Raw genomic sequence first — 16,402 nt, 5'->3', positions numbered from 1 at the left:
TGATTGAGCTAAATTGGTTTTATCTAATTGTTCTTATATTTAATAGCTGACAACTTTTCATCTGAATTCCTTACATACCTTTCTATTAAAGTTATCTGACGTTATCCAGATGAATTTGTTCTGACACAGTTTTACAGTTCTCGTCATATTTTATTACCGTTTTCTAAACTGTGATATAATGTGAGACATGTTGAAGGTTTCTGAATAAATTTTTGTTTGACTGTAGGTTGTTTCAAAAATATGTACGTTTTCTATTGTAGCCTAGCTACTCTATTATGTATGGTCACCTATCAGTAGAGTATTAGCAAGCCTCTGAGATAATACTGTGGTAATACCGGCTCCAGCAGGACAGGTAGGGGGTGAGACTGATCTCCACTGGGTCAGGGGTCACACTGCCTACGTCACAAGCTCCTAAGATGGCGTTTTGATGACGACGGGAGAAGTGAGGACCCCTGCCCTTGTTTACAAGGTATCTGAAAATACAACGTATATGTGTTTGTTGTCGCATATAAACGTGGTGGAAACATCTGCGCGATGCTGAACTGAGGAACTGATGGTGATTATTAGCCGTAACAACAACAGCAGCTGCTTTAAATGCGTTTCGTGATCTGCTAGCAAGGTATCATTTCCTGTTTTCATTTTAAACGATCTTTAAATTGTTCGTCGTTTACCTCTTAGCAGACATCAATAGATCTCGTCGGATCCAGGATGGTAGAGAGTATAAAACAATGTGTTAAATGTATGAGTTTTAACCTGTACACGCCTATAAACGAGCAGTGTCCGCGTTTATAAAGACATACGTGTAACATTATATATTTTCATCAAACCCTGAAGTGGGTGTTCGCGGACGTGCTGTTTTTGACGAGTAGATGTTGTTTTTTATTTGATAACATTATGAAATGAAACCAAAACACATTTTTTAAACGCGTGTGGTTTCGCAATTTTGATCAAAGACCAGCCCTAATTAATTAGCACATGCGCAGTCGGTCTTCAGGATCTTAAACTGTTCATCTGTAACTCGGGCATTATTTGATCTACACTGTTGTTCGAGGCTCCGTAAAACACAATAAGAAACTGAAAAAACCGGCGATGATTGTTATTTTACTCTAATTATCACTTATGCCACTTTGTTTAAAAAAAAATCCTCGAATCGGAGCTTCTGGTCGAAATGCTGCAGTTTTTGCCAATACTGTAAAATCATAATAAACTGTAGTGCACGCGTTGGGAACCGATTTCATCTTGTTTCATTGTTTTTCTTTTTCTTTTTTTTATGACTTGGCTGATATGAAGTTACAGCGGTTTTATGGTAGCAATAACTTTAGTGACCATCAAAACATGTGGTTATTTGTTTTGGTTATAGACGCTTTTAATGCCTTCGAATCACTTCTTGTGAATTTAAAGACCACAGTAGCGTGCAAAAGTAAAAATCATATTCATTGTTTGTTATTCGTTATTATTATTATTATTATTATCAATAGCATTTACAAGCATTGTTATCAATCGTAGGTTACTATACACTCCCAAACTACTCATTCATTGTATATGTAAAAAGTGCTGGGTAGTAACTGATTAGGCTACATTTAATCCGATTACATAATCAGATTCGAAAAAGTACTTAAGTACATGCACCAGATAACAGTTACTTTTTTATATTAATCACACAATGGAAGTACATTATTATTTATTAATGCTTCCTAATTAATCTTCTGTCTTTTTTTTTACTTTCTTAAAATTCTACTTTATCATACAGTTAAGCTTTGACTGTTCACAAATGTTGTGTAAATAAATTTGCAAACCATACTTCTGAATTTGAAGGGGGAAAAGCACATCTCAAGCTATTAGACCATGTATAAAACAAGTAATTATACTAGTTACTTAAAACTGGTGATATATAGCTATAAAACACTGTCTTCATCATATCCAGTGACCTTCACTAACTGTTGGTTCTAGAAGTCAGGACAAAAATATATTTCAGACATGGAAGACTTTGGGCATGTCACTGTCTTCGTGTTTATTAATGTTTTTTTTTTTTTTGCATTATACGTAATGCAGGGATTCCCAAACATTTTTTGTTTTGTTTTGAGTTAATACTTCAAATAACAACAACCATATTTGCATGTACACAGTTATCTGATCTCTGTTAATGGTCACGTTAACATGCAAGAAAACAAACATATATTTATATTTTTATAGTACAAGTTTTTAAATGTAGTTTTATTTAACATTTTCATTATTTGATTATTAGCTTTTTTCAATTCACAATCCCACTGCAGTTCTTACATCAAGCCCTTATGTTAACTTATGTTAAGTTTAAAACACATTGGGAAAGAAATGGAATCTAAATTTTCAGAATACATTACCTAAAATGAGTGACCTGGATTATGTTACTAATCTAGACTATAATTTGTAATAGGCTAAATACTTTGCCGTCAACTTTCATGTTTAAAATCAGTGACTAAATGTCAATAAGTTTCTATTGAACTGTAAGTACACAGTGATGTTAATTTTTAAGTTGTCTCTTTTTTTGCTTAAAATCAATATTTAAGTACTGATGTATTATAGAACTCAATAGAAATCACTTTTGAACTCAATTGACATATCATATAACATTGACACAATTATTTGTTTTTTAATGTGACTTTATAATTATGACATATGACGACAACAAGGAATTAAAGCACTTTATCTGTAAAGGTTTTTGTGTTTTATCCCCTACCTGGTATAACCTGTTTTTGTTTGCTTAAAACAATGCAGATACTAGCGATTATCCTTGAGGGTTTGTGTCACATCAAAATAACATCTAGCCATCTTTTCTTACAGTGAAACCGATGCAAAACATCAAGGGTATGCGATGGAGCTCCCAAACTACGCCAATCAACTGCTTCTCCAGCTCAATCAGCAGCGCTCCAAGGGCTTCCTGTGCGATGTCATCATCATGGTTGAAAACACGCTCTTCCGGGCCCACAAAAGTGTCCTCGCCGCCACCAGCCACTACTTCAAGTCCCTTGTCCTTCATGATAACCTCATCCACCTCGACCCTGACATGGTGGATCCAGTTGTTTTCCAGGAAATTCTGGATTTCATTTACACCGGCAAGTTGGCAGAAGAGACCTTTGATGGTGTGGATATAAGCTCTCTGCTCACCACAGCTAACTTTCTCCAGCTCAATGACCTCGCAAACCTCTGCTCCAGTAAGATCAACCAAAATGGGTCCCTCATTAGTGGTGCTCGTGGAAGCTCCAAGCTTTCAATTCACTTGTACGAAGACCACTCATCAGACACTGAAACATACACGTGTATGACGCCTCCCAAAAAACGGCATAAGGCCGAAAGTAGATGCATTTCAAGGAAAAAGCAGGAGGTGTTGTTGGATTTGTCTAAGAAAAATTTAAATTCTGAGACAACAGCTACCGAAGAAATTTTTCAGTCTAGACCCATCTCCAACAATATGCAGCTGGCAATAAATATGAAGTGTGTTCCAAAGGAAGAGAAGTGGATAATTCCTTTGGATGGAGCTCAGGAAAGAAAAAGGGGGGGATCCCGAAGAAAATCTAAGGTCAATGGTTACATTCCTCCTAGCAGGTCTGGAAGTCAATCAAGCCAGAATCAGACCTTCACTTTACAGTTGTCTGTAAAGAAAGAGAAAGGAATTGGAGGGAAAATAGATGAAATTGAGGGCCAAAAATCAAACAATGGCAGCACCAATTTTGTTTATCAAAAGGAGACCTTTCTCAAAGAAGCTGAAGGGGAAAACCCTTATGTTTGTATCCCATGCGAAAAGGGTTTTCCCTCCTCGGAGAGTCTTAAATCCCATGTGGAAAGCCATTTGGATGAAGATGTGGATGTGAAGGTTGAGGATGAGGAGGAAGAGGAACGTGACAGAGAGCCTGGAGTTACCAGAGTCTCACCAGAAACTTCCGAAAGCCTGGATCAAAGTCCATTAAAGTCCCTCAAAGATGTCGACACTGTGCGTCCCTTCCCTTGCAGCATTTGTGGAAAGATGTTCACGCAGCGCGGCACTATGACCCGCCACATGCGCAGCCACCTCGGTCTAAAGCCATTTGCGTGTGAGGAGTGTGGCATGCGCTTTACCAGGCAGTACCGACTCACTGAGCACATGCGTGTCCATTCAGGGGAGAAACCATATAAGTGCCAGGTCTGTGGTGGGAAATTTACGCAACAAAGAAACCTCATTAGTCATATGCGGATGCATACCTCAGTATCTTAGAACAGATCAAAGACCTAAACTAGGATAACACAGATGCCCACAGTTCTCCATAGTGCTTTGGTTTGGGTTTTTTAACTAGGGTTCAGTTTTCCAACAAATTCTCCAGAACATCACAAAGATTCCTCTAAATCTTCTTTACAGGGGTTTCCTTTTTGAGCTAATGAACGGTTTAGTCTTACCCACAAATCTTCTATGATTCTGCAAAGAGTCATCTTGGTTAAAAAGGAAACCTCTGTAGTGTAATCTACAACACGTGTCGAACTCTGGTCCTGGAGGGCCACTGTCCTGCAGAGTGTTGCTTCAAAACACCTGTCTGGAAGTTTTGAGTAATCCTAAAGACCTTGATTGGCTAGTTCAGGTGTGCAGGACAGTTGGCCTTCAGGAGCTGAATTTAACGTCCCTGATCTAAGGTACTATTTTGGAAACACATCCTACAAAGATTCCTCTAGATTTTCTCCACAGAGTTTAGTAATTGAGCTAATTTAGGGTTCAGTTCAGGCCACACATACCCTAGACTGCTACAAAAATCTTCTCTACAACGATTTCTTTTTTTGAACAAAACCAGTGTTCACTTTCACCCACAAATCTCTGAAAATTTTACAAAGATTCTTCTAACTCAACACAGAATCTTCTGAAGATCTAGAGCAGTCTAGATCTCTTCTCTATTTTTTTCTGGGGATCCTACACCAGGGGAGGGCAATGGAGTGGTCCTGCAGAGTTTAGCTCCAACCCTGAAAAAAGAAACCTCACTTGTCTTTAGCCTTAGTAATCCTGAAGACCTTGATTAGCTTGTTCATGTGTGTTGATTAGGGTTAGAGCTAAACTCTGCAGGACAGCGGCAATCCAGGACCGACGTTGCCCACCCTTGTCCTACACCATTTCAAAGTCTTGCAGTCTAAAGGAGGAGGACACCAAAATGCAAAGTGGTAGACAGGTTTAAGAAGTACTGATCAAGATCAGGGGTAGTGAGCTTTGCACCTGAAAGGCTACTTTCCTGCTGGTTTCAGCTCCAAATCTGTGGCAACACAATTGGAACACTTTGACTAGCTTGTTCAGGTGTGTTTGGTTAGGGTTGGAGGATGGTCCACTCAAATTCAGACGTGGAGGCCCTGCAGGGTTTTGCTTAAACACTGAACAACTTACCTACTTGTAACTTTGCATACCTTGGTTTGATTCTTCAGGTGTCATTGATTAGGGTTGGTGTTAAACTCCTAATTTGTGGAAAACTGGTCTATAAATCGAATTCAAGAATTATATTTCTGAGGATTTGTGACTAAAGCCTAAATTTTCTCAAAGAGGGAATCTCTGTAATCTGTTCTAGAAATCAACTGTGGCCACAAATCCTCTAGAATTCTCTGAAGATTAATTTAGGTCTTCTTCAGACACTTTATCTTTTGAGCTAATACTGGATTCCGTTTGGATCACAAGTCATTTAGAATTTAATGAATAATCCTTTCCAAAGTGAAATTCTAGATGATCTCAAGAAAGGAAACCTCTGTAGTATATTGTAAGGTTGATGTTTGGCTACAGTTCCTCTATAATAATAAAGAGATTCACAGATAAACCTTTTGAGGTAATCGAGAATTCCGTTTGCATCACATTTAGAATTCTACAAACAGTTCTCTAGATCTTCTCCATACTAATTTTTCATTTTCATTCAGAAATTCTCCCAGAATCCCTTTAGTTCAAAAGACTTCTGTAGAGAAGATCCAAAGCATTCTATTTGTGGCATTCTTTCTAGATAGTTTAATCTAGGGTTCACAAGCGATTCTCTATCAAGTTTACTTTTTTTTAGCTAATCTAAAGTTCAGTTTCCACAGCAAATCCTCTAGAATGCTATAAAGAATTATCTAAATCTTTATAAAGAGATGGCAATGCCATTCCCTGAACAGCATAAAAATGCCAACTTCAGCCAATACCTGCTGTTATACCTCTTTCTTCATACCTTCTTATTATTGTGCATGAATTGTTTGTTATTGTTAGTGTGTAGCTAAAAACTATCGAGTTTATCCAGTTAACGATGTAGTTTCATCGATTCAAATGAAAATTACCTCAAATAGCTAGTAATCCTCTCAGAACTGAAACAGCCGAATGTTCCTGGTGATACCAGTTATTTTACAGCGGTGACTTGCGAATGTAATTTAGGAGTCATGATAGAGTTTATGCTTCAGAAACAGACGCTGTAATAAAGCTATCTGGGTTGTTTACTTGAATACACAAACTTGCTACCTCAAATTAAACCAAACCCTCTGATTAGCCTGCATGAGATTACAAATACATATTAGAGAAGATAAACTACACAGTGTCTTCCATATTACAGTCACTCTTTCTAGTTTAATTAATGAGCTTAAACTGACATCTGATTCAGAACAGAGGAAAACACACTGCCTGTGTTAATAAACACTTTTCAGGGGGTCAGGTAATACTTCACTGTGGGGTTGCGATCTGAGCTCGTGAAGTTGTATTGCTTGAGCGATTAGGGTGCTTTGATGTACAGTTCCAAAGAAATATTGAATGTTGAAATGCTTAAGAAATACTGTAAAACTATAACCAAATCTATATTCTTGCTAAATATTTAAGTCTAATTTAATTCAGGTTTATATCAAGTCTTTCTTCTTTTTTTTCAAGGGTTTTTCTTTTGGGGTATTCTTGCCTTTTCTTATTTTAATGCTTCAACCAATGGCTTAATTTATACAGCATGTTGTCCATATTTTCTTGTGGCTTGTGCATTATTCTTATGAATTAAAAAAAGTTAGGTTTAGCAGATTGCATTCATGCATTAAGTGTTGAAACGAGACCAAAAGCATAAAATCAATACCTATACTGTAAATATCTTTGGGTATCTTGACGTGTTATTATTATCAGTTGATATATCAATGAAAGTTTTACTTAATCAGAGATTTAATCATTTTCTTATTGTGTTTTGATTTCTCTGCACCATGTTTGGTTTAAACTACCTCTGGTTGGGTTTTTTGTATGGGTTTTCATCATGTTGGAGGGCTTTTTAAACGAACCTAATTTCGAGGTTGTATTCATTTGTTATCTAGTAATGTCAGAAGAGGTACTTTAATTAAAAGATCAACTAGCCTAAGATTTGATTTGCTGAATTGACCTTTCGGGCACTATTTGATTGTTTTGTGCTTGCTTTTTCTCTATTTTTGCTTTATATTAAGATGATTATTTTGACACTGTCTGTAAATCAATAGGATTCTAGAATATTCAGGAACTTTTTAATACATAATGGGACTTGAAACTGAACTTCAAAACTGTGACAACACTTTGATTTGCATCCTCTGCAAACCTCAGGGAACACTTTTGGGACACGTCCCTATTCACTTTTTGAACCATAAAGCGCCATTTAACCAATGTTTTTGCAGCTATATGTCTGTTTTTCGATTTAGATAGTTTGAATATTCTCCACAGTGGACACAATGCGCCTTCAGGAGGTTAGGCAGCTCTTTGCATTTGCAGTACCGGTTTGTGTGTGTGTACATGTATGGTCTTGATGCGGTTTTCAAATGCTTTTGAAATGTCAAGTAGTTTGTTCTGAAATGATGATGCTTGAGTATTTGCAACCTGTTTATTAAAACCAAAGCACATTTTCACTCTTTGAAGAATTTAAGGTCCTGTTGTATGTAACATTGTTCTCAGTAATGACATGAAATAAAATTAAATGCTGATCAAATAACTACACTTTCCCATTTGTTTTTTATTGATTTTATTGACAAAACAAAAGGGAATCTGATATTCCAGATTACATGTAATCACTTACTACACAAGGCTCAAAGATCAGTCAACCTTCAGTTTCAAAAGACAAAAATCGCTCAAATGCTGATACTCGGAGGGAATGGCAAAATTAAAAATAATCAGATGTGAGTGGGTCATCTTCCCTAGTCTTACTCTACTTGTTTGAAAAGTTCATCATCGCAAACTGTATACCATTTTAAACAATACGGCACATAACAGAACACTATTATAAAAATCATATAGGCAGCCTACAAAAGGGGCATCATTTTCCGAAATACACTAATATGTTCCATTTTGGTACTAATATGACACAAATGTGTACCTTTAAGGAACTGAGATTCATCCTTTAGGGGGGAATAAGATACAAATGTGTTCCTTTTGAAAGGGTCCAGTCCCAGTGACAGCTTTTGTACCTCTTTCTGAGAGTGAACGATAGTGCTCTCGTTTGTTTTCCAGTAGGTGGTGGCAAAGATCCACACAACTAGATGAAAACTTTGTGAACAGCTGTGTGAGAGTTGAACTTTGGGAATGGGAATTTTGCAAATACTTCAGGATTAGGTTTTAGCCTAATCAATGAATTATGTTTCTTTGAATGCTTTCACTTTATGATTCATTTTGCACCCCAATTAATAGTAGTGACAGCTATACATATATGTTTAGCTTTTCTCTCTCTCTCTCTTTTCTGCATCTTTATATTATTCTGGCAGACTTTCCTTTGCACCACATCCCTCATTTTCCATCAGACACCTACCTGTTACAGATCTGCATCCCGTCACATGCCAGCTGAGTCCTCTTGTCCTTAAGCTCCAGTGAACTCAAGATAAGGCCCAGTGTTTTCACATGTAAATGATGGTCGTATTGTTAGCACAGAGTGGCTCGGAGGGGCTTCTGAGTTGTTATCTGATGGTGTGCAGGCCCTGCCGGGGAGGACGATTGAGGCTCGGGTCGCTCAGAGAATAGCACAGCTGGCCGTGTCCCACGTGCGGCTCCTGAACACAGAGAGAGCAGACACTCTGAGCAGGGTGGGAACTCACACACTAAGACATCTACAAACAGAGCGATCCCCATTGTGGCATTATCAGAGCGCGGCCAGCTTGTGCAGCACACACACAGACAACAAGTACACAGAGAAAGAAACATTCAGAGCAGCTGAATAAGAAGTCTTTGCCCACTTTTACTCTTGTTATCTCACTTTTGCATAGTGTTTGCATAGTTAATGTTTCGGTGACCGGCTTCGTTTTGCTTTTTTTATTTGAACCATTTAAACTTTAATTCAAAAGGATAAAGATGCCAATTCACATATCTTGTTTTTTGATCTACCAAGAGGTCATTTTAAAACCACAAAGAATTATTTTTTATTTTTTTTAATGATACACACATTTTTTTATTCCCTGGACTTTAAATAAACATACTCGCGCATACTTAAAGATGCCAGAAAATAAATTAATCTGATCTGAAATATTGATCAAATATAATCAACGTAAAAGATGAATGATTAAATGATAGATCGATAGATAGATAGATAGATAGATAGATAGATAGATAGATAGATAGATAGATAGATAGATAGATAGATTAGGTTAAAATACCTTAATGATGGATTTGTTTCTTACAAACTCACACCTTTTCACTTTACAAGACATTAATTGATGGACTGCAGTGGTGTGGATTACTGTGATGTTTTACTCAGCTGTTTGGACTCTCATTCTGACGGCACCCATTCACTGCAGAGGACCCATTGGTAAGCAAATGATGAAATGCTACATTTCTCCAAATCTGATGAAGAAATAAACTCATCTACATCTTGGATGGCCTGAGGATGAGTAAATATTCAGTACATTTGCATTTTTGGGGGAACTCTTCCTTTAACAGTTTGAGGAGCCTAGCCAGAAATGAGTGAATAAATGAAATGTGTTGTACAATCAAGGCAGGTTGCGTCTCCTAAGTGTCCCGCTGTCGGTGTGTGTTTCTGTCCAGTGAACATGTCAATTCACAAACACATAAAGGATAGGGAATGTCACTTTTGTCCTGTACATTCCAGGTTGCAAGGTGGAAACAGACTTGAAAAGACAAAAATGATGCTGTAACGCGCGCTCGCACAATAGAGGGCAGCGTAAGGGTCAATTAGGCTCATTGTAAAGCGCGTTACAGGAGTCGAAGTAATGTTGGCAGTAAAATCACGACGTGTGTGTGGTCTCAAATGAGCAGAGTTACACTTTATCAAGGCCCCGTGCTTGTCTCCCAGTGATATATGAGTTTCTGTATCAGTAATAAATGTAATGTGCTGTGTGTGCATTCGATGAATACTCTTGTGTACGTGCTCGAGTTCACGCAGACGCATTTATCAAAAGCAGCGCTTTATCAGCACCCTGCTTTCGCCATATAAATATTCCTGCGTCCGTCCGGAGCAGAGCTGGGTCAGGAGCACAGCCACAAAAGAGCACGGAGAAGAAAAGGCAGAAAGTGTAGTGGGTTTGGTTTTGATTGGGCTTTTGTTCGCGGCTCTGCACCCTCCCCTTCAGAGGGACAACAGCGAGGTCTATTCAGCGGAGGGAGTGGTGCTCCCAAAACACCCCTCGGCCCGGGACGGTCACCAGCTCCTCTCTGTGTTTGAGGCTGTCAAAGGGGCCGGAGGGATCCACCCCTGAACTCAAACACCACTGTGTGCCCCGCGAGTGACTGACGTGACGCGACACGACCAGAAGACTCCCATCACAGCCAACAAAGCTGTGTTCAAAACAAAAAAAAACCTTCTGCTTTGGCATCTGCAGCAGAGTGGTAATAACAAATATGTAACTTAAATTTTATTAGTAGTGAAATTAGTAATGGTACATGTATCCGAGGCATCTAAATTATCAACATGTTCAAAACTCTGCTGAAAGTCCTGTTGTACACCATCTACTACATGCCTTATGTCCTCAAAAGACAAAAAAAACCCTTTCAATAAAGCCTAACTCTAAAAGCATCCACCTTCAGCTCATGGTTCATGTGTCTCTTTTTATATTGTTAGTGATACTTCAAGAAGACAATTTACTGGACTGAAGCAACTTAAAGGTTCAAATTCTCAAAACTATCACTTTCAGTGTCTTTAAAATCAATATTTTCAGTACATTCACAACATCCACCATCAAATGACAGTGACACTTCATTGTGTGGCTACAGTACATGCTCTGCAAGTAAAGCCATTCAAGCCAGTTCAGTTTTTGCCCACTATATTCTTTTGTTTTATGCCTGCGGTTATTATGAGTGAAGCATTTGTGTATCAAGCAGTGCTACATTGAGGACTAAAGGTGAATTGCACTCATTGATTCATTAGATATATAATTATTGTTGCGCAGGAAAAATATACTTTCACTATTTCATACCACTTTTTACAAAATAAATAAATAAAAAATCAGAAACCAGACATTCCTTTCTAAAAAAAATTTCCTCTGTTATATTGTTCATAATGAATGAATGATATAATAAATAGATTGGATAAGAAAAATTGTGATTGTTATTTGGTTGTAAAGTTGTGTATATATTCATGTAAGTGGTGGGACTACTTTTCCTGGTGGATGAATACACATGTCATTCCTGTGGGTGGATGTTTGTCTGTGTAAACAGGTTCTTCTGTGCATGTATAGTGAGTTACAGTGTGAGCTCAAATGAACTGTTTTTGGGCTGAATGTGGCTCTGGCTCACAGAAGAGGATGTCTCTTCTTCTTCTATGGTTATTAATGAGCCTCTCTGTCACCACATGAACCCTGAGCCATCTGGGGGTCTCGGCCCTCCCCTGTGTATGTGTGTGTGTATGTCCTCAAAAACATGAATATCTGGCCAAATTTATCACAATATCAGAATTTGTGTCCCATTAAAACCATGACCATAACGCTGTAATTTGATGAATTTAAAATAACTGTATACTCTCTGTAGTCGGCTCACACTAGTGTTTTATAACTTCATTGCTGACTGCTTAATTTCAAATCTACTGCTGGATCATGCCATTTTTTAGGCCAAACTTTGTTCACTTCCCCTCAAAAAGTAGATATATATTCATTCTCGTCCAATAAATCACCTATACTGCCATCTTTTTCCCACTGGTATGGGGATGAATACACTCTGAAGAAAAAAAGGGGAGAGAAAGGAGAAGCGGGGGGATATTTTTAGCCTAGGCCTTGTTTCTGATTTGTGACCACCAAAAGCAGACTCGTTTAGCATTGCAGACATGAATAAATATGAAACAAAAACTACTATAGCATGTACCTTCATGAGATCTGTGGTACAGTGGGTAGGATACATGTTTTTGTTGTTGGTCTCAAGAGGACGAAGGTTTGATTCCTACATGATGCCCTTATCCCACCCAACACTTTCTTCATCCTTTGACTTTATATTGTAGGCAAAAGTTCAATTAAAGTTTCTTTTGCTTGAGTAAAGTATCTCAGTTTCCATGTTCAAACAATGAGCAAATATATGAGTCACATCCGGACAGGCTTTCTCTTGATCAGCCGACATCTTTTGAGAGATCTAAAGTTCAAAAACGCTTTGTTTCATTGCCCAGTGGTTTTTGGTCACTCTGAATTTGGTTGCCTTCCTGTAACTGTACTTCAAGCAAAGATTTCTACAGTGACCTCAGCAGCTATTTACTTCAGACAAAAGCTGAACAATGCATCACTTAACAGAGATGTCTTGCTTAAGCTTTGACCTGCTTTCTACCCCAAAGAGGAAGAGACAGTGCCTGCAGACACAAGGCCGAACACAATGGGGTCGTAAAACATCACAGGGTAATATACACGCACCAAAACAGTGGCAACCCCAGACAAAAAGGCATCTGTAAATAATGCTGGTCAAGGCGGCAGCATGCTGAACTTCTGACCCTTTGGATAACCCTAGATGCCAGTGATTTAAGACAAATTGGTCATTATTTACATATTACTGACGCATTACGAACACAGAGACTCACCCTGTGTCCCAATTTGCGTGCTATCCACATATTAGTGCATATGAAATTATAGTACGTGAATCAGATTGCCTGGATGATGGTGGATTTTCACTTTGTTGACTAATATTGCATACATTGCCTCATGGAAAAGGAGTAGCTTGCAATTTTTTTCTTTCAGCATTGTCAGCTGACGAAACTCGGCAAGGTTTTTAACTGTTATTCTGTGTTATTTATCTAGATTCTAATGCTAGACAGAAATCAGCTAAATGCTAATGCAAACACAAGCAGCATGTGATAAAAGGAGCCTTTCATATCCAGACATTCTGTATGTGGTGGTATAAGTTTCTAGTTTTAAGGCACAAAACATAAGCAGGCGAAAGGAAATCATTCTAAAATGCATCAGACTGCAATTGAGAATGTAAATTCTGCTACAGTGAGCATTAGATTAAAATGTCTGCTGCGACAGTCTGTTTTCTCTTTCATGTCAACTTCACAAATAAATAGTTTGAAGAGCACCTTGCTGAGAAAGTTCCGTCTTATAAACGTTTATAGGTATGGGACCACAGAATAAAAATGTCAAATGTCACAATGCTTACGTGAAGTTTATGTCTGGTAATTCTGAAATTTTATTAAAAAAAAACATTTTTATTCCAAGTTGACATTTCACAATTCTGATCATTTTTTACCCAGAATTATGTGTTTACATTTCACTGTTTTAAATCTCATAATTATACTTTTTTTTTTTTCTTGGAATTTCAAGATTATATTTCACAATTCAGAATTCTTAGTTTACATCAGTTTTTTCTTCATAATTCAGAGTTTACCTGTACATCTCACAATTGTAGCGAAACCTGACCTGGAACACTCCATGAATCGTGAGATAAGTCGCAATTACCTTTAAAAAATGTTTACATCATGGTGTAATAAAGCTTCCATAGTTAGTTATCTGTATAATGAATCTTGAAAGTCATTTGAAGTCTACCACCCCCTTGAGTACTGGTATTTGTTAGCATACACAACATATATTAAAAGAAAATTTCCACCCAAAACGGAATTTCTGTAAATTTTGGATGAACTTTTCCTTTTGAAATGCACTGACTGTGATTTGTGTAAACTTATGTATGCAAATTAGGATGATACTGGAAAAAAGAGCTACTGAAGACACGGAGATGGCAGCATCTGCTAGGCCATCTGATATGGTGCTTCAACATATCAAATGCTCTCGGACAAGAGTGAGAGGATAGGAGATTTACTGAGAGGATATCTCTTCCCAGACAAAACAAATGCTACTTGTGACTCTCTAAACCAGGGACCCAGGAGGTGGAGGGGGTTTACATAGAGGAGATCGGCTCATCCTCTTAATTTGCAGGAACAAGAAAGTTTGTGAAAAGTTCAAATCTACTTGCTGGGGGTTTAGGACAGCGGCCGCTCAATGGGCCTGTTTAGTCATCGCAGCAGGACTTGGGATTTGTCATAGATCCAAGTCTCTCACCAAACCGTATCCATCCACTTTCTGTTCGCACACCAAGAAGGACGATTTCTTTGTCAACCATCCGAGAACATCTTAGATCAACAGAACCACCTCCAAGGCCCTTTTGTTTGCGCATTGGTGCATTAATCTGTGCCTCCAATGTCCCTCGCCGCAAACGCTGGTAGACCACCTCTCCGTTCCCTCTTCGCCCAAGGCAGCGGTGCCAAACCAAGCTGCTTTCTCATGTTAATCACACACTTTGTCTCAGGGTGGATTATCCTGCCGTGGCTTTTGTTCCAGCCCCTAGCAGAGCCCCGCGAGGTCGACCCCGTCCTCTGCCTCAGACACAAAGATCCCTCGCGCACGCAGCCCAGCGCTAAGCACGTCCCTCCACACACAAATTAGTCAGGCACAATCCAGCACTCACAGCGAAGAGGCCTCTCGCTCGTTAAAAATGACTGCACATGCTGCCCAACCGCCAGTGTGAGACGCAACAGAATGGGTGCCCATTTTAAATGGCTTGTTGTGGCAAGGCATGGATCAGATCCATATGCTGATGTGTTATGGCATCCCATGATACATTGTGAAGCTTAATGTACTACAACCTCCAAGAATTACGTCATATGTGGCCGCTGTCAAGTGTAAGGGATGTTCCCTGCCACTGATGCTTGGATAACCCCTTATTTACACTGCATTACAGCTCTGACATGGACAATCTAGTCCAAGCCTGTGTTTATACCGGCACATTTCAGAAGTGTCCCAGAAGCACTCTCTATGCTACTTTGCTAAAGATACACCCAAGTCTCCTTTGATTAAAACAAAATGGCTAGTGCGATGGCTGCGAGATACGTAAACCTACCAAACTCTGTCTCCATGACTTATTGCAAGAGGACGAAAATACGTTTTAATTTATAAAACACCATCATCATTTTAATCATTTTTCTTAAATATCGCAAAAGTTTTGAACAAATATGTAATGGAAATGCAGCTACTGTCTCAAACTGCTCTTAGGTTTGCTCTCAACACACAAACTCAGTAAAAAGACTCAAAGGGAACTCAAATATTTCCCAGTTAGTGTCTATACACCATTATTATTAGGCACATTGATATTATGCGCATGGTGCATTTATTGCATATGAAGGAATTTTAGGAGAAATGCCCAAAAGCTGACACTTAAATGAAACATATCTGAGATACTTAAGAATTATCAACAATAATATTTCTCTGTGAGATGTTTATATTGTAACCCATGATTAAAATCCTACAGGAGAAATTTTCAGTATCTCATTGGTTTCTCATAGACTGTAATGCGAGTAAACTGATACTTAGCTACTTCTGATATTCAGAGTTTTCCATTGACAATAAAACTCCAAGACTGTAATCTCGCACATCTCCAAAATAGATTTCAACCAGGTCTCAAACTCAGATTTTTTTGCTCAAGATCAAATATCTAACACAGAGATTTCTCATTAAATTCACCCCATTTGGTTTTATTTTTACTTTATCCCAGGGATTCTTTTGAGAAACATCTGAGACCAAGTTGATCCTTTATCTGAGACCACCTTTAATTCTCCTGAACTATAAAAGTGCAGCTTCTGAGCAATGCAATTTCTCTCTGAGAAATTACATCATAACCATTTAAGAAAAAAAATCCAATCATTTCACATATCTGATCAAGAGATGTTTAAAAGATCACAACTATGTCTCAAACTGAGCTCAGATTGGTGTTCAATGTACCATTTTGCTGGAAAAACCATCCTGTTGTTTCTCCCAAAGAATTTTAAGAGTAATGACGGAGACAAGATCCCTAAAACAAAACTAAGACCACTAGAAAGTGAGCCTTGAAGGAGAATCTCTGAACGCTCAGAGAATGAGGCACACATACTTATCATAGCTCTTGTTTTCTCTCTGACATGCACTTTTTCCCATGTATTTGGCGTCAGGGCAGATCCACTCTTATTCTCTCATCCCTACGATGCTCGATAACTCTCAATAACAAGCTCTAACAGGTTTGTTAATTAGAGGCATGCTGAAC

At 38.3% G+C, this 16,402-nt stretch overlaps 1 protein-coding gene across 1 annotated transcript; it reads left to right on the top strand.

The window, feature by feature from the left end:
* The first annotated feature begins 323 nt into the window (after positions 1-323).
* On the top strand, positions 324-4,585 carry LOC132125492 (hypermethylated in cancer 2 protein-like). The gene is made up of 2 exons (XM_059536917.1): positions 324-469; positions 2,821-4,585. The coding sequence occupies exon 2, from the start codon at positions 2,852-2,854 to the stop codon at positions 4,226-4,228; it is 1,377 nt and encodes a 458-aa protein (XP_059392900.1). The 5' UTR covers positions 324-469; positions 2,821-2,851; the 3' UTR covers positions 4,229-4,585.
* The last annotated feature ends 11,817 nt before the right edge of the window (positions 4,586-16,402 follow it).

The sequence above is a fragment of the Carassius carassius genome, chromosome 43, assembly GCF_963082965.1.
Source record: "Carassius carassius chromosome 43, fCarCar2.1, whole genome shotgun sequence".
In the NCBI taxonomy this organism is placed as follows: domain Eukaryota; kingdom Metazoa; phylum Chordata; class Actinopteri; order Cypriniformes; family Cyprinidae; genus Carassius; species Carassius carassius.
This window is presented reverse-complemented; position numbering and strand designations above follow the sequence as displayed.